Source organism: Xiphophorus maculatus, chromosome 19 (assembly GCF_002775205.1).
Source record: "Xiphophorus maculatus strain JP 163 A chromosome 19, X_maculatus-5.0-male, whole genome shotgun sequence".
NCBI classification, from domain to species: domain Eukaryota; kingdom Metazoa; phylum Chordata; class Actinopteri; order Cyprinodontiformes; family Poeciliidae; genus Xiphophorus; species Xiphophorus maculatus.
In genome coordinates this window covers 21,649,377-21,668,551 of record NC_036461.1, presented here as the reverse complement: position 1 = coordinate 21,668,551, position 19,175 = coordinate 21,649,377, and the positions used below count along the sequence as shown (strand labels likewise).

Here is a 19,175-nt window from a genome sequence, read left to right as displayed (position 1 = left end):
AGCCTAAGTTTTTTTTTAATTTCAAAATGCATATTTAAAAAATAAATATAAAAAATGCATCCACACAGGACGATTTCAATAAATCTTGTCACACTGAAACACGCAGAACAAGCCACACCATCAGTCTTGTAAGAGGCACTAGACACTGAGTGTAGGACATTCACATAAAGCTGCTATGCTAGGCTCGTTTAGCAGTAAACACAACAAAAAAACAAGAATGCCATTGTCTGACCACAACCATAATTCTAAAGCAGCGCCAAATAATTGACATCATCCTTCGCAACTCCTCTTTCTGTTCTTTGAAATTTAATTTGAGAAATCAAACGCAATGATAAAAATCCCAGGCTGAGCACTGAAAGGAGATGAGAATCAAGCTGAATTGCGTAGGAAAGCAATCGCCGGGTTACATCAGGTTTCTTGGAAACCCTCAAACCTCTCACTTAGTTTCTCACTTTATAAGTGAGCTGTTAAACATCTGCTGCTCAGACTGCAATGCTCAAAAAGCTCCAATCTGAATAGTTGAGCGTTAACAAATGAGTTTTTTTTTTTTTTTTTTTGGCCTGTCAGCCAGTTGGACAAACTTTGCTGGCTAAGCTAATCCAAAGTGATGTGAAAACCCTAAAATGTCAGATTATTAGCATGGTGAAGAATCCCTTAAACGACGGCAGCATGTAGAGTCAAGGCGCATTCCCATTAGCGCCATTACTGCCTTTAGAATGACTGGCCTGGAGGTAGACTGTGTGTGCGTGGGGAGAGTAGTCGGGACTACAGGGATGTGGGGAATGTGTGTGTGTGTGTGTGTGTGTGGCAGTTTCTGCAGGTACACAAGCCATGCCAGTTGAAGTGCCCTTCAGCTGCCACCGTGCCCCAAAGTGCTATCATCACCCTCACCTCCGGAGGTCTCGCAACATCCACCCCGCACCCACTCCATCACAAACCTGCTGTCGTCCAGCTGGGCCCTCCGCTGCCCTAACCTTTACTCAAAATTGGCTCTGGAACTTTAAGGGAATTGGTTGTTAAAGGCAGGAGAGGTCCAAATAAACACTCTCCACTCCCCCAACAGATTGGTTGAGTTTCACTGGCGTTTATTGTACTGCTGATTGAAAAAGTGTGTTTTGAAGTATTCAACTACATAATGGGAAGAACAAAGAAGTGACCAGTTATCTTTTATACCATGTACACTTTATGCCAAGCTGTTATTGTCAGGTGGGGTATAATCACTGTCCTTCACTGTGTTATTTGTTTGCCTGTCAACATGATTACTCTGAAACTTCCAAGCTGAGTTTGAGGGAAAATAATTTGAAGGTGGAAGAGATGATGACCATTTTTCTGTGGGCGTGGATCATTTTCCTCACAAGTGCAAGGTGGGGTTCCACCCCCAGTGAAGGATGGCGCTCATTGAAAGGTCCTTCCTTTGTTTGGCTAAATTGAGATAATCAGATGAATGAGTTATGAAACACCATCAGGGAAAATGAGATCAGAGGAGTTTCTGTCTCAAATAAGACATAGAATATATTTCTAGAAAAGTCTGCAAAAACCTATAAAAAATTCGCTTTCTCTCACGTAAAATATTTGCTCAAGACAAAGTCATGTCAGAACCTTTTTTACTGTATGCTGTAACCTAGAGTTTATATTTATGGGTCAAGCCTGAGCCAAAGCTCACCCAAAATTTGAGCCAAAATAATTTGCTTGATGTCGGGCAAGGCAGGCTTGTGTGGCTCGTTTCATAAGCCTGCGGAGAAGAAAAAAAAACAATTCACAAAATAAAGTTGTGTTAATCTACTTATTGTAGTCTCATTAGAGGAGTAGATGGTTTAACCCGTTGAGGACAGAAAGAAAGTAAGGTGCAGAATTTCATCAGACTCTGACAAGTGCAGCGCATTGCGCAATAAATGCGCACGCAGCCTCACCCTGTTGCGCTGCGATCAATCACACATCACAGATAATTTGCACTTGACTGTACTGTCGCAACAAGCTTACGCTGCCGTTTTTAGCAGCGTGAGCTGCTGGTCTTTGTAAAAAGAAAAGCAGGGAAATCTTACAACAACTTGGGTTTGCTTTGGGTTTGGGCCTGTATTACTGTACTTAAAAAAAACCCCACTATTTGTTTCAACAACTTTTGAATTCAATTATTATTGTAATCAAGACCACCAAGTGGAGACTAAGTGGAGCACCCCAAGCTCATATTAGGTGACGTTAGCATGTTCACCATGCTAAGTGGCAAACGACTGACAAAAAATGGAAACTAATGCCCTAAAACATACAGAACATACTGCATATAGGTATCTAAATTAATATGTATAGATAATATTGTCTAAATCTCTTTTGTGAAGAATTCTGGCACAGAGGCAGACTGCTAACGTTAGCTAGCTAGTTTAGCTGACGTAATTTAAACATAGCTCATCTTTTTTGGTGCTTCATTTCTAAATGATGACAAAAGTTTGACTTAGTCCCCAACGTCTCTGAAAGCCTTTATGCTTCCTTCTGGATGTTGTTTAGCAAATATATCCTTTATAATTTATGCTGTTGTATTTCTGAAGCTCTTCTCCCTCAAGCTCACTTGCTTGGAGTGCGAGTAAATGGAGTTGGTACGGTTGACAGCGGTGACAAAAACACATAATTAACAATGAGTCGCGTTATAGCTTGGATTTGAATCGGCACGTGTTGCATCCTGTGAAAGCAAGGATGTTAACAGATAAATTGGAAAACAAATCTGCCAATTTGGTAATTTTTCCACAGTTTTTGTCTTGAAATAAAATCCTCAATGTCCAAGACTGAGAGAAGATGGAGTCCAAGACCGGTATCAAATATTGCAACTCTGGATTCAATTTCAGCATTCAGAGCAAAAGATAAATAAATCTGACATTTTTCCTCACCAACATTCAGTATCCATGAATAAGATGTTGCAACGTTATTATTATTATTTCTATGCCAAAACAGGATTACACCAAGGGCAAATGAGGATCATTAAGTCTGCACAAAGGTGTTTGCATCACATTCAGATTGTGCCCCGACTCATACGTCTCCTCCATAAAGTAGGTATTTTATCTGAAGAATCCTGAGCAGAAAACAAGGCAGTTAATTAATGTAGTCACTTCCTCCAATCAGAATTGCAAATGTAACTGTGACACAACATGTGGCACAGTTACATTTGCCTTTTTTTAAAAAAACATTAGTTGCATAACAAGACCCCTGTCACAGATGTCAGGTCAAATTGGGACTTGGACACCTGAAGAAGTATTTTTTTTTTTGGCATTCGACGTCCGCCTCGCTCTACACCCACTTACGGCAGTGAAGAAAGAATATGGTTTTTATCTCTGCATAAAAAAGAACAATGTTTGGTCATAAAATTTAACGGCCTTTTTCCGAGCTTTGTGATTGACCTACATCTGCAGGCGAAGGAAGCAGATACTGTTCTGCTTCCTTATAGTTCGTTTGCTTTCGTTCACATATTTGCCTCCTATGTTTCATGTAGTATTGAGAAATACATTATTTTAAAACGCATATTCTCTATTGGATGGATTTTTCAATGTAGCTGACGATGGATACTTGGGTTGATCCATTTTCCAACATCCCAGTGGATTGGCCTTAATAATTCTGCCACCACTGATACACAGTGAAAGTTTCTACGATTGCCGGTGTCCTCGCCAAAGTAGAATTTCATGCCAGAACCAAACATGGGATCACTCTTTTTGGTCCTCTGACTTACTAGAAATCACATTTCTGTCTACTATGAGTTCCTTGATGCACAGCAGGATGGAATTCTGTACTTCTTCTTACCCTTTAGATCCATGAAGGATGTATTGTATTCATTACTGATGCTGCAAGTCACTGCTTCAGAGATGCACAGTGTTCTGAAATTCACTTTGGCTTGTGTGACACCTCAGATCTCTTTTAGTGTGGTTTTGCAACAAGGTAGTCACAGGGCTTAACTTGTGCTGGGGGCTAGAGTCATTTCTTAGCATGTTCTGTAAGTAATAAAGCTATAAAACCTTCCCATAATTAGACCCAGCTGTGTGCCATGGCTTTGTGTTATAAATATCTCATCCATCAAAGGTTTCTCTATAACTTTTAACCGCTACTTTTTGTGGAGACGGTTTTAGCTGCACAAATTGGATTATTTATCTCTGTGTCCATGCAGGCAGATGCCTTAATAGCAATATCGTAATTAATGAATGCCATTTTGAGCAAATTTTTGAATGCATCGCCATCCTGACCGACTAATCTTGATTTATTAATCCCGCCTTAAACTCTGGGAGTTTTTAACAAGGCTTTTTCAATATTTTGACCGGTTGTTTGTGGTAGAATGGCATTAATTGATCGTTGCAAGGCCAATTTAGTTATTCGGTGGAAAAATTAAACTCTCGGAAGGTCTCTTATCAGAAAATGTTTTTGCTGTCGTCATGGAAACCATGAGGACTGAAACAGCATATTCGTCGCTGTAGTGGTATTGTCGATAAAGCAAGGGATTGGAGCGTTCTTAAAACTTCAACGCAGAGGCCCTGCAGATTTCTCTTTGTGATGAACAATTGGGGTCAGAGTTCAAAACACAATGCATATCATTTTTCTTCTTCTTAGGAAACAAGTTGGTGTATTACTGCCACCTTTTTGTTGTAGCAATTCATTACAGTCAGTTGCACTAGTTTGTAGCTAGACGGTAATATATTCAAAAAAGGAGGGTCCACCATTAAAGGTGCAGTATTACGTAAAATTGACTTTTTTTTAGCTTTACATCATGTTATAATGTTATTCCCTCCTGGAGTGTTGTCTTGATTCCTCAGCTCCTTCAGACTAGCCAGCAGCAATTAGCAAACACCTGGTGGAGCTGAGCATCTGCTCAGTTCATTATTTGAGCTACTTCTCAGTAAAATGCTGGTAAAAACGTTGTTAGAGGCTGAATAGAGGAGCCATGTTGTGATGACTTCCTGACGGCGGAGCTTCAGCAAGAACAGCAGTTTTTAAAGAGACAGAGGCCCAATTTCAAGGCATTAAATTATGAAGTCAAATTTATTTGAAGTCATATTTAACATAACAGCATTTTACTGAAGTTAACATTGTTGCTTGATTGTGCTATATAATTGTGCTGTGTGCTTGGAAAACACATAATACTGTCCCTTTAAAGTAATCATGAATTTTGTTTTTAACTTGTATATAATTCAACTAACTACAACCAATAGCCGACGTCTGTTCAGATACGTTCAGCAAGCTTTTCTGTATTTCTCCTTCTCTTATTGACAGCTTCTGTTATTGACATTTTGAACGAAAATAACATTTAAAGGTGGAATTTATATCTATTTTTACAGAACATTTTTAAGCAAATTGTAAACTTTAGCCTATTTCATTAAGCTTTGAAACTCCTCTCATAGCTGCAGCCCTGCAATTAGCCTGAAGAGCAACTTTGATTTGATTTGCAGGTTTTGGTCGGCGCTTATGTTTCCAAACTGCTACTGATGACACCGTGTGGAAACCACTTTTGGAACAGCGAAAAATCCACATTCAGCATATAAAATCCTCTCCTACTGATGCAAACAGAAAGCCAGTCGTGTTCGAGGTCAAGTGTCTTAGTCTAAGCTTTTTGCCTCCCAAGTTTGTTCTGATCTCTCCAGTGCCGTTCCTTCGGGCGTAGGTCTCGCATTCATCCTCGATTCCTCCAAGTTGCGCATTACTTGCATCAGGCTTACAGTGACACACATTTGCATCTACTTATGCCCTTATTCATCCCACTTAAGGCCCTGTGCCGTGGGAAACCGAGGTGATTTCATATTGTGTGGTTATTGCAGAGTCGCCGGAGTTTAGGGGTTTTGGCCCTGAGACTTGTTCTCACTGGTTGCTTTTTAATTGTTGTAAAATGAGTCCAAGCTCATTGTTCTGTGACAGGTTTTTTCTTTTTTTCTAGAAAAACTGCGAGCAGCCGTTGTAAAAAGCAAAAGTAAGCTCTTAAAGGGAGGCTTAGGAATCGAACACATAGTTAAAGTTATCCCCATGGATGCTACTTTTAAAGTGATAAAATTAAGTTTTTATTGGTGAAATTATTCAAGTTTATAGAAGAAAGTTGAATATTGGATTTATTATGACCATTTTGGTTCCATTTCAACTATTTTCCACGGCTGACTGTGAACTTGCTTTGGGCTTTTCAGGCAGGATGTGCCTAGAAACCACTAAAACATTAATGCTGCATAATAAAGGATGGCGATTTGAATGATTAAAACTTTAAATCCAAATATGTATCTTCTATAAAAGCTCATCTTCAGTCCCCTTGTCCATCTGATAGATATTTTTGGAACTTAAAAAAAAAAAACCCTGCATAGCAACAAACAGGCATACATTTTTACAAATCCACTTAGCTATTTAAATATTTTGTAATGTTTCTCTTGTCATTTAGGCATCATGGAAGTGAAACAACAGAAGACGTTCAGTAGGGACGCACCGATCTACTTTTTTCACTTCCGATATCAATGTGAGGTTTAGTGCCAGCCGATACCGATCCGAGACAGAAACACAACACCGAATTGACTTAAAATGTTCAGGTTTTTAAAAACAGACATGCGTGCACTGACTTACAGATTTATTTGCTAACTCTGCACATCTACAATAATAACTTAGTAAGCTTGGTCAAGCATGTAAAAACAACTTTGATTTGTTTAGTCAGTGCCATTAGGAGTAGAACAGCCAATGTAAAATAAATAATATTTTATTTTGGCTGCATCACATGTCTGAATGCATCAGACATGTGAGCCCTAGCTGTTGTTTGCTGTTGGACGCTCTTGACGCGTCAAATGCTTAAAACTCTCCAAACGTTTCAAATCTAGACTCTTAAAACGCGCCACAACGGCCCTCGACGCGACTCCACAGAGGCGTTGAATGTAAACGGATGTGCCTGACGCTCGAAACGCTTTTGGTGTGAACGCACCATTACGCAGTTTTCATGTAAATATCTCATGTTCAGGATTTCATCAATACATACTGTATTTTCTGTATAAACAAAGGGTAACCCTAAAAGTGGAGGTTTTTTTGTGTGTGTGTGTTTTTTTTTAAATAAATAAACATTCCGCAGCCCACCTGTTAGCTTCGGGTTATTCTTTTCCTCTTCTCCACCATGTTTGCCATGCATCTGTTTCTCTGTGTTTGTGTGTGCGCCTCTGTGCTGTCTGAGGCCTAATCAAAGCCTCCCTTTGAGACATGACAGTTCCTTTGAAGGAGACGGCGGCTGCCAGATGGCATTAGACCGGCCAGACTGCAGCAGCCGTTTAATGTCGCCGAAGACGCCGGACCCTTCAGTCAGAGATGAGCCGCGTCACAGCCTGAGCCGCCCGCTCGGCGGTGGAAGCTCCTTATTCCTGCAGCAGCGTTGTTGGTCAGCATGGGTGACATTCACCTTCCTACCCTCTCCTTCTTTTAAACATTTTATTTCCTCTTACCCCGACAAGTCTGCCACGAGGAGAAACTAAGTGATAAAATGAGAAATGTCGCGTTCGCTTATCGTCGGCCAGCAGCGGTAAGAACACAGACAGGTTTCGAACACAGCTTACGGAGGCCTGTAAGCTTCCTAATTAAAGCGGAGATCCAACAGAAGCGGCTTGCGAAGGGGAGAGAGGGAGCAACGCATCATGATGCAAAATACTGTAACAATGGACCAACTTCCTTTGCCTCGGGGGCAGACCGTCTTCAGTCGCTTGATTACAGAGGAGATTTCAGGCCAGAATGTGGCTGAATGGGTAAAATTTTAGCACTTATAATAGTTGAGACACGTCTGACTGTTGAAGGGGAGTTTCTATAAATGAAACGGTGTTTGATCTTTCTCACGTTTTGTCATGATACAACTTAAAATTTTAATGTATTTTATTCGTGTTTATGAGGTACACTCGGTTAAAGTAGCACACGGTGAAGCTCGCGTTGAGCTCATGCTTCCCGATCGTTTGGCAAAGAAACAAAATGAATCCAAATGTTGGCCATCGATTTAAAAAAAGGGCCAGTTGAATCTTTCATTTTTGTAGTTTCCTTTGTTTTGGTACTTGTGTACATTCCAGAACCGTCTGTGTGTTGACGTTCAGTTTTCAGTTACAAAATGGAGAACGGCAGATGTTTGATTTGCTTTTACTTTATTTTTTCATACATTTTCGGGCACTTTTAAATTGATTCTGAATCGTCACAAATGAGAATCTTGGTTCTTGCGTGAATCTTTTCTTTTTATGTCATCACTAATGTCTAAGCCGGTTCTGCTGGAAAGTAAATCTCTTCTCCAGTTTTAAGTCTTTTACAACATCCAACAGATCTTCTTTTTAGGATTCTCCTGCATTTACCTCCAACCCATACTTCTCTCCAATCTGACTATCTTCCCTGCCTCTGCTGATGTGATCGTAATGTAACAAAATCCTACCCCCCCAAAAAAAATGAAATACAAATATTTTTCCAAGGCGCTGTATTCCTATGAGGATGTCATTTTCCTCTGAAACATCCCTTGAAGGAGTGTGAACGTATCCAACATCAATAGTTGCTTCTAAAGCAGCTATAAATCTCCTCTAAGTTGACATGCGTGAGCCTGTTTTGCACCCCGAGGTATCTGCAGAAATACAGATCGGTACATTGCACCTGACGACTGTTGCCATGCCGTACATGATGCACCGTATTGTAGATTCTTTCCATTAGCGGCCAGGGAAAGGCAGGGAACTGCAGGGATGTCTCTTGATACCTTCATTTATTTATAACCCCATTAAGCTGCCCTCTTCATCCCCCTTTCTCCTTACAAACACCTTCCTTCTCGCTGCCTTCGCCGGGCCATAAATATGAATGACAGCCATAGTATCATGGCTCAGCCACCTTTTTAAAGGATATCACCAATTATGCCATAAAATAGGTGGAAAGCTGTTTAATGAGCTGTGATGTGTAAACCAAACTTTTCTTTTATATTTTTATTCCCCCCCTCCCAACCTAATCAAATGCTTTATGGTTAAAGGTATAAGGTGGTAATAAAGTGACATGCAGAAGAAGAAGTTGTCGTCCCTGGAGGTAAAAAAAAAAAAAAAAAAAAAACCTCCCTTTGAACATGAGCACATTCCCCCTGCCAGGAACACAGGCCCCCATTTCACTTCTCCCTTTGATGATTGTGTGAAGGAAGGTCTGCACATAAAAGTTTCTGAAGAATGGAAGCAGATCAGAGGAAAGATCTGAGACCCTAACAAGACAGGCTGCAGTGAAATAGTGGCGCTCTCTGACGTAAGAACTGTCACTCTCTGGTTTTGAGCGAATACACCTCTGGATTCCTCTTTTTTTTCAATTTTCCTTCGTTTAATCGTCTCTGTAAACATCAGAGGGAGGCTTTTGAATTGGGCATTTTTACATTGACTTGTTTTAACTTTACCGATAGCATTTCAAAAACATTCAAAGAGCCGTCGTCTTATGGTCGTTACTGCCAGGCGTCCTGGAGGTGATGGTCAAAGCTGCTGTCATAAGAAGGGTTTGATAAAAACGTGTCATAGTGATGGAAAATTAATTAAAGATAACATTGAAGATGGAAAAAAGTAACTACTGATGAAGACTGGACTTACACGGTTTCAATGAATTTATGTGTGTTTTAAATAAGCAAACAAAAATTATATTTGTGAACTGGAAGGATGTTTCAGTTCACAATTAAAGATAATTAACCACACTTAGTTGACATTAAACAAAATCATATCGTACTGTAATTACAGTTAATTAACTGAACAAAATAAGAGGTGTTGCCTCTGTGGGTAACACTTTATTTGTAGGGTTGTGCATAAGTCTGACATAAACATAACACCTGCTACGAACATGGAGCCTTCATGAACGTTTGACTGTTGTCATGAAGAATTCAGTAAATTACACTTTTAGTCGTCTGTTAATGCAGGTTTTAGTGCATTAATACTAAAGTTTTATTATTTACTGAATAATGAAAAGCTGACCATTTTAATGGACTTTTAATGCAAGTTTTAGTGCAGCTTTGCATTACGTCTCATTATTGACCGAATGACGCTTCATGACAACAGTCATAAACATTCATAAATACTCCTTCATATTCATAATGGGTGTCATGTCTTGTTTATGACAGTGGCATGTTAGTCTTATGCACAACCCTTCAAATAAAGTGTTACCCATATTTGTAACTTCTGGCTATCATACCATTAGTTTTGTTAGATATTTGTTTTGTATTGACAAGTTGTGTGTGTGTGTGTTTTTTTTTCTTGTATATTCAGTATTTATTTTAATACTAAACCTCTCTAAACCGTTGTCCTCACAGACCTATTGAATAACATGCAAGCGTTTTGAGGGTGACCGTTAAGGTCTTAAGTATTTTTACTTAACTCCTTAATTATTACATGTAAATATATAATATGTATATGTTGTAAATACAGATGTTCTTGTCAGAATCGTCTTGCAACATTTGTACAAATGGAACATTTGTTTTCCAACTTTCATTTAGATTTTCCAAAGGTCAAAATTTATAAACCCCCTCCGGTTTAATCCCTGCGACAAACACGAGCGTAAAGTACAGTCTATGTTAACAATGACAGTTTAAAGTAATATCTGTTCTGAAAATGTCCTCCTACCTATCCAACTGGAAAATTGGAAATCCAACTGAAACCGTTTGACTGGTGGTGGTCTAATTGCGCCGCACCTCCTCTTCGACCTTTGCTTGTGGTCTGATCCTCAAGGTGAGGATGAATCAAAACTGGCAGTAAAGTTGTTAAGCAGTCTCGCTGCGGTGCCCTTGTGTTCACGCCCTTGGCCACCGCAAACTGCTGACCCACCTGTATTTTATCTCGCAGGTGACAGTGTCACCTAGCCCTCATGTCTCGACCCGTTTTCTTCATCATTTTTCTCGTCTGCCCCCGGTCCATTCACTTCCTTGTTGCTGGATGAAACTGTGTGACCTCTAACCTGTGCCATGGCTGCCCCTGTCTAAAGTTTCTCCAATTATGACTGATCCCGCTGCTCCTACATGAGTATGTGCCGTGTTCGGAAATCTCCTCAGAGCGTTGCGACCAGTGTGCGCACTAGTACCAACAAACCAATCATTGAATCTGTTTTAGATAAAGGCAACTAAAGCTGCTGTCACACCTGTTAACTTAAGGCGCTTGTGTTCAGTGGATCAGAATGAGAAAATGCCAGGTGTTTTACACTGGAGGTGATCAAATGTACAGACTCATTAAAAACGGAGACCTTAAGCATTCACATTAAACCATAAGTTCGCTTTAGCATTGTTAGCAGCTGAAGGCTAGCCAGTCGCAGTATGGCTAAATGTCTTGTTTCTCATCTGTCATTTCTTTTCATTTCTTTTCATACAAAGTGCCTAAAGTGCTGTGAGAAACAGTTTCTCTCTTTTTGTAACAGAGTGCTAGCAGCAGCCTAATAATTAGTCTTGGCTAGCATTCTCTAGCCACATAATGTGGCAATTCAAGATCTACTTTATTCTACTCTTCAAAGTAAGAGTCTTGAGCACTCATTTAGGGTGCTGACCTGTAAGCACATACAACACTAAGATGTGGAGCACATAAACGCTAACACTTCACTAGACAAAGGTATTTGCGCAGCAGTCAGTGAATAGTTAAGACCCTCGCTAAAAACACTTAACTGCCTATTTTATTAGTTCAAACACCAAATATATCTTAATGTGAATTAAAACAAACAGTGGATACCATTTTAAGACTAGCGCAGAAGCTGAGATGTGTTGTTTTCAGTATCTCGGCTTAGCCAATCACTGACGAGAAAAAATGTGTGGCGTTTCTGGATTGGCTGCTTTCAAACACCAGCTACTGGAGGGCTAAGTAGCATTGCGACTAGGTATTTTTTTTTGCACAGGCTATCTGAAAAATTCAGAATTCTCAAATTTTCCACAAATAATCTGCAGTCACGTTTCACCAAAATAAAAGTGCAAATATGTTTATCCAGGAATACTAAACCACGAAAGCACTGTGGGGTTCACTGTGTCCAACAGTGTTGCAAAAAAATTTAAGAATGTAATGTTATGTAAATAAAACTAAAGAATATGTGTGATGTATGAAGAAACTAATTGCTTTGCACGTCTTTAGTCGTGGATTTTTACATTTTTACTCAAGTTAAATCTGGGGTATGTAACTTTTATGAATTATGTTTTTTACACATTAAAACTGTCAGAATGTTGTCACAGTTTAGTATGAGACGGATAATGTGTTGAAAGTTTTAACAAATATGCAAAAAAAAAAGAAAAAGCTAACTTTTTATAAAAGTTACATACTCCATCTGCATTGCAATGGCTCAGCATTGTAAGAACATTTTTGAGGGTAGAACACAGTTCACTAACTCTAAGTTAGAAAGATAGGTAAAATATTCTTATTTTGCTCCATCTACATCCTTATTTAAAAAAAAAGTTCTTCTTTCTGTCCTCAAGTTTGTATGGTGTTTTTACAAAAAGTCTGAGAGATTCTATAAGTTCTGCAAGATTTATATAATGTAAGCAACTTTGCATAATTTCTTTATAAACTAATTTCTTTTTAAAAAGCTTCCTCGGCTTTAATTAAGTCGTTAAACGTTAGATTCACGAAGTAAACATTACTGGCAATTAAAAACCACTACATTTTCCTTCTTTAGTCACTCTCTGTTCCAAAAAAACAAACAAAAAAAAAGAAACACTTCAGCACATGTAGTTTGTTGCAGAGGCCCACACATTTAGCAGCTTATCTGCATGCAGCGCTGTAAATCAGGCCTTCAGCAGATGGTTCTGTGTGCAGGGGCAGTGGAGTGGGAGAGACTGGCATCCCAACAGCAAGCAGGGACCCGGAACACAATGACGATACCCAGACACACACACACACACACACACACACGTTTGGGCTCCACGTTAGATCAGACCCCAGCGTCGTCCGGATTACCCTCTTGCCGCCGTGGCGACCCGTCCGCCGTAGGGCAGATGGCTGGATGCGAGCGGCCAGGAAAGAAAGGGGGCTAGGAAACCTATCTTTCCCCGTTTGCATTGCAGCTGTTGCCCTCCCGTTCAGAGCACTTCTCCATGATGCTCTGTAATACCTAATCATTTCAGAGTCATTGGAGTGCTCTGCGAATTTCAGTCTCATCGGTTCTTCCTGCCAAAAGTGTTAAACGACCCAATCAAGGCAGCGAGTTAGTCTGTAAGGCTCCCCCGGCTGCTTTAATACAGTCTGAGCTCGCCGTCCCACGTTTTTACATATCGTAATGAAAGCCAAGATTACACACACAAAACAAAGCAACAAACCGTTAACAGTTAAGGGAGCGAGGGGATAGAGCCCCGGAGTGTAATACCTGCATTACTTATCTCCTGCTTTCATAAAAAGAAACGTCAACAAAATGCTATTATGGCTGAGATGTCATTACATGCCATGTTTTTTTTTGTTTTTCTTAAGTGCATAAACACTAATTCTATCAAAGGAACTATAACGTTAGGATTTCTTTTATACTTGCAACATGACAGAAAACCTTTTCTGGTTAAAAAACGTTGGAGGGTCTATGATAAAACAAATCAGTAAAAAGTTCTGGACGAGGATTATTCTCATGCATGTGACCTCAGGCTGCGTTCAGATTCCCCCCTTGCTTTTCTTTCTTTCTTTTATTCTGTTTCTTTTGTGCAGTAAGGTTTGTCTGTAGTTTTATTACTGCACAGCTGTACTGTTAATAAATTCATTCACTTATGCATGTCTTGTTTTGTTACTCAGCTTTTTGTGCTCCGGTTAGAATAGAAATTTAAAGATAAAAAATTTCACCTTCTTACGCCAATTTTTAGCCGAGTCTGACTAGTTCAAGGCTTTTCTAAAAATGCAAATAAAAGGATTTGCATTTTTAGAGGAAAAATCTAAAGTTTTTAAAAAGCAAGGTTTACCAAAAAGAATTTCTGTGTCTGGTAAGCAAACATTTGGGTCACCTGAGGTCACCAGATCTCATAAGGGCAAGCAGTAGATCGTTAACATAAAGGTTAACTGTACCTTGAGTATTCTCATCACAATAATACAAGTATGGATTTGTTTATTTGTCAAAATAGCAGAAATAAAAAACGTTTGCAGCGTTTCTCAATTTCAAGTTTCCAAGCTAAAATGTCTCTCCATATTTAAACACATATATTCTGAAAGCATACAAATAGCTACGTTTCCATTGACCATAAAATTCCACAATTTGACATTTAGAAAATAAATTCGCTCAATGGAAACAATAATAATAATAATAATAATAAAAAAATAATTTTTCAATAAAAATGTAGTGTCTAGGTTGAGTTTTTTTGTGTGGCTGTTTTGAAATTGGTTTATTTGCAAAACTGCAATGGAAACACTTTTCGCATGTAAAAACGTATTTTACTGTGATTTTAATTGCATTTGTAATTGTAATGGAACCACTGCAATTGTGTAATTGCATTTTCTGGACATTAGTGAAATATTGACAATGTTTTTTTGCACATTTTTCTAACATAAAATCAGCTGCTGACTCTGAACCAGTCACATTATATCAATAAAGCAGATGAATTTGTCCAGCAGACATTATGGACAGATTCTGAGTAAAGGATGATTTAGATTTTACGTCGTCTGTCCCGATGATACATCGTTCTTCTTCCCTTGTGCTAAAAAAATCCCTCTGAAATTTTAGGACACAAGTTTTTCTTTTACAAAGTGGCTCCTTTTTATTTTAAGATTTGGTCTTTTTGTGACTCATTATTTTGTTGTTCTGCTTTTGAAACCATCTCAGTGTTGTGGGCTGAAGATAAAAAAAACTAATTGCTTATTAAAGTTATTGATGTCCCCTGGCAGAGCTGGGCTGGAGCTAATAATGTTTAGTTGACTCAAATTGAAGTAATCCAGGAGCCAAGTCAACCTGCCAAAGTGCCAGAAGACTGCAAAACACGAGTCTTGTTGAGAGTTGGGAGCACTTACTGAAGCTATGTTTTTTGTTTTCACTAATTTCAAAATCTAACCTTATTCATACACAGGCATACGCCTATGAAATGGAGTTATGTCTGGTTGGTAGTTCACAACCAGCCCCCTCTGACATTTATTGGATGATTAGAAATATTTCAGATTTGTTCTTTTCTGGGCTGTTCGGCCTTCAACAGCGTCCTGATTTTTCTAGAGAATCACTTAGGAAATGTAGCAAAGCTCTTTTTGGATATCACATTATAGGACAGGATAAAACTCTTAAGAAGGGGTTCCTTCATGTGAATTTAAGCCAAAAAAAGTTTAGCTGTTGTTTTGAACAATTTCAAAACTTAAAATAAACCTAAACACACATGAGTCATAAAAGTATGGCAAAGTAAAACTCTTCTTTTTGGATGTGACACAGGATATTATTGCCTCAACAGTCTGTCTATAACGGTCCATACCAGTTTCTCACAGATTGGTGATTTTTGTTTTGCCTACATTTAAAGGAAGGGAAATACAGAGTATGCATTTACTGAATAGTAATATGAAGGAACTAGGGGTGCATTGATAAATCCGTACTGATTTCCTTAATTTTGGGAGATCGGCCAATACTTCCATGAGAAACCACCAACGTTATCCACTGATTTTATTTACCGCCACATTCCAACGTCTGGAAATCTGATGATTGTCCAGAAAACCGCAATCGGTGCTCCAGTAAAATAAGCAACTGATTAACTTTCTTTTAATAGTTTCTCCTTCATTAGCAGTCAACTCATTTCACTAGAAAGAGAAAATAAAGCGTAGTCAAGACAAAGCAGCTATAGTGCAGCCACTTGTACACTGGAGCTGAATCTCATTCCGGCGCCGGCAGACTTGTTGGATTCATTTCAGCTGTCAGGGATGTCCGGGCGTCGTCTTTCCAACCGGTCCGGGGGATTGCTTTATCCACCTCAGAGAGGGAGATCACTCGCTTTGTCTCGCTCTTCCACGGAGTGCAATTAAATGAGAGGAAGCCGGCTATATCCCCCACGGCTCCTGGGGGTCTCTCTCAGCTGGAGCCGGGAGATGGATTGCTCAAGGTGACCCCCGGCTGGCACGTTGAATTCTCCACACCCCCGCCGTCCCTCTCCACCCTGCTCTCATACCAGCGCTCCCCATACTTATTTCTTCTGCTCTTTCGTTTTTTGCGCGCTGCCAGTCCCTCAGGCATTAAACTTTAGAGCCGCCATCAGCAGCTTCTTGCTTGAGAGCCCCCCGCACTCCCTCTGTTCTGTTTCCCCCCGCTGCCACACAACCCGCTGTTTTTCACCGAGAGCATGACGCAGAAACGGACCGGAGCTGTGCTGCTAATGGGCGCTAATCATACTTAATTAGCGGTGACTACAATAACATCTCTAGGCCTATATTAAGTGAAAACCTCTCCATTACTTTTGCCCTTAACCATGAAACTTTTACCGTATTGTTGGAAGGTGGATAACCGTCCTCTTGAAACATGTTCTAACAAATTCTGTGAAGCAAAGCTTCTTTTACTGACAAGTGTTAAAACGTTCAAACCAGTCTAAACTCATTCAGACAAAAATAGCTTAAATCTGCCTCCTATTTAGAGTTTATGACAAATTGCTGATTTATGGAAGCAGTAATAGCTGCTGCAGATCACAAGGTTGGTTTGAAACCCTTAATTTATCATCCGGCATTGTTCTCGATTTAACTATACTAAACAATTTACCATAGTAGATGTACAAATGAAGACTTTCCCCTATTTTAGAAGCACAACTCAAAATTTGTCAATAATTATAAATTATACATTTTATTCCTTCTGTAAAAAGAATAAAAAGCCTTTTAACCCGATTCGGGCTACCAGATCGCCGGCGATCTGAGATGCATACATATTTTTCAAATGCCGGTAGAATTCGAACCACGTAAGGTAGAGCAATTTTTTTTTTTGCATATTAAACTGTAAGAATTGCGCTTCCTTTTCCGACCCTAAACATCCCCCCCGAGTTGCTGTGCGCGCGCAGACGAGTTCACAGATTTATAGTAAAAAGGATGGGTCCACAAACATGATGTGGCATCCATCCCTCTATTTGTAGATCAGCTCGGGTCTGGCCAATCACTTCCTGTGTTGTTCTGACGTTGACAGAATGAAATACTACGAGATTTCATGAAATGTCACATGACTTCAGGTGAGATTTCATGAAAGTCATTTCCGTTTCCTGCACGTGCTATTTGGCTCTGCTCTTGCAAATGTCTGTCATGTGGACAGACATTTTCTCATGTGAATACACAAAGACTGACACACTTTCATTTAAATGTTTGTATTTTATTGTTGATGTACAATGTGCAATGTATCTTCTGCACTTCTTTTTTCTGATTGCACTGATAAAAGCATTTTTTTTATTTTCCCTCGTTTTATTGTTTTTAGAAAATTGGCTGTAACTTTGAAACGAAGCTTTGAAAAAACTCCAAATAAATTGTGTTTGGTTTAGAAGGCTTGTGTGCAACTTTTTTGTATTGGGAACTTTGGTAAATAAAGTTAGGAAACTCTTCATATTTACAAAAATATGTCAAAAAAATTATAAACGGATGGAGTTCTTGTTATTGTTTTGCAAATTTTCTATTTTTAATCAGTTATTATTGATAAATGGCATACAAACTTGGAAAGGAGGACTTATAAGGATTTTATAGATGTAAAGAACATTGGAGTGCTCCTAATAATGACTCTGCAGCATCCAAAAATGTAAAAAGATGCTCATGCGGACTTTTATAATGGTAGTCCTAGAAGGGTTAATGAGAGAGTGTTGGAATTAGAATAGCTTGTTGCCTTTGACTAAATAAAAGAGAAGGACATACTTTAGTCTTCTGGACTAAAATAACCTCAGAATATTCTTTTTAGTAACAATTTGCCCCCACATGCTTAATTGCTTTGTGTAAGCAGAACTTTGGCAGGCGGCTCCCTTTCCTTAAGAGCCTGTGTGATTCCAATTAGAAGGTTCCACCGGCTTGATCAGGCACAGTGCACTGTTCTCCATTAGTTCTGCTGCAATGTAGGGAAAAATATATATATTGTTGTTCCAACATGTGCTTCAGATGGAGAATTCAGTATCATGTTTCAGTTGTTTTCCTGGAAAGTCTTTCATTTTAAATGACTATCGTTTTCAATTTTCTATCAGTTGTACAAGATGGGAGCAAAATGCAGCGTGTGAGAGGACTCTGTCAGAGTGTCAGCTCAATACAGCTCCTTCAGAAGAAGAGCAGAAATATTTCCTACAGACTTAGAGAACTTGCCTCTCAACAGGCTGCTGAGAGAAATGTTGTCATGAGAAACCGACTTCTTCTTGATCTATTCCCCTCCAGCCGCAGAAAACCAATTCTGGCAGATGACCTTCAGAGAGGCAAAACAGAGAACCCTGAATAATAATTAGGGTCAGGACTTTAACTCATTAAGTTTCATTTACTACATAGATTTTGACACCTTAAAAATTCTAACACTTGTCAGTAAAAGACATTTAAAAATTTCTTTTGCATACAAAGATTGTGGAACTTTTGTATCCGCATTTTCCTGTTACATCTGTAAAACTGATGCAGAAAACAAAGCCGCTTCTCTTGGCCGGCTGGGGGTTAATTTTTGCTTCCCAAACCAATCTGATTGGACACTGGTAAAGACTATTGTTGAGTTCAAGTTGTGTTAAAAAAGAGTTAGACTATTGAAACATAAAAAAAACCATCTCAATGCTAAACATGTTGTAGCAGCAACATCAGCGGTAACATCCACAATCTATACTTTTATATTTTTTCCAAAGAAGTTCCATGAATGATCAGGAATTCCTGGAACACTTGAAAGTTGAATGGGTATAACAACACTTTCCACCATTCTGGAGGTTTAATAACCTAAATACCAGAATAAAATCAATAAATATTTATTTAATAGCAGCAAAATCTTGTTTTTTTTAAATTGAAAGCGTAGCCTTTTTTTGTTGATGTATGGTTTTGGATTAAAATGCGACTTATTTCAATTAATTAATCATAGACCCTGCAATTAACTCGATTAACAATTTTAGTAGCGTCCACCACTGATAAAAATAATCTACATATAAAATCACAACATTTAATTTCTCTTAATCCTAAGATTAGGTGATGAATGTATAAGAAATCAATGCGACTCCTGGGCCAGCAATGTCGTCTTGCTTTCTGTCGCCATGGTAATCAGTTGGTGTACTGCTCAATGGGTAGTTTCCACATCATAGTTTATTTGTATATCAAATTTCAGCAACAATGCAGTTCAAGGTGCTTCACATCATAAAAACA

The 19,175-nt window shown here is 39.0% G+C and overlaps 1 protein-coding gene across 4 annotated transcripts in view; it reads left to right on the top strand.

Moving 5' to 3' along the window:
* atrn (attractin) overlaps positions 1–19,175 on the top strand; it is a 148,329-nt gene that overhangs the window by 94,294 nt on the left and 34,860 nt on the right. The window contains exon 27 of one of the 4 annotated variants that reach the window (XM_023352310.1): positions 5,415–5,886. The exons of the other annotated variants lie outside the window; for them this stretch is intronic. Within the exon in view, the coding sequence (XP_023208078.1) occupies positions 5,415–5,507 (93 nt within the window). The 3' untranslated portion in view covers positions 5,508–5,886. Of the gene's footprint in view, positions 1–5,414; positions 5,887–19,175 lie in introns of those variants that run through there. 4 annotated transcript variants of the gene reach the window in all.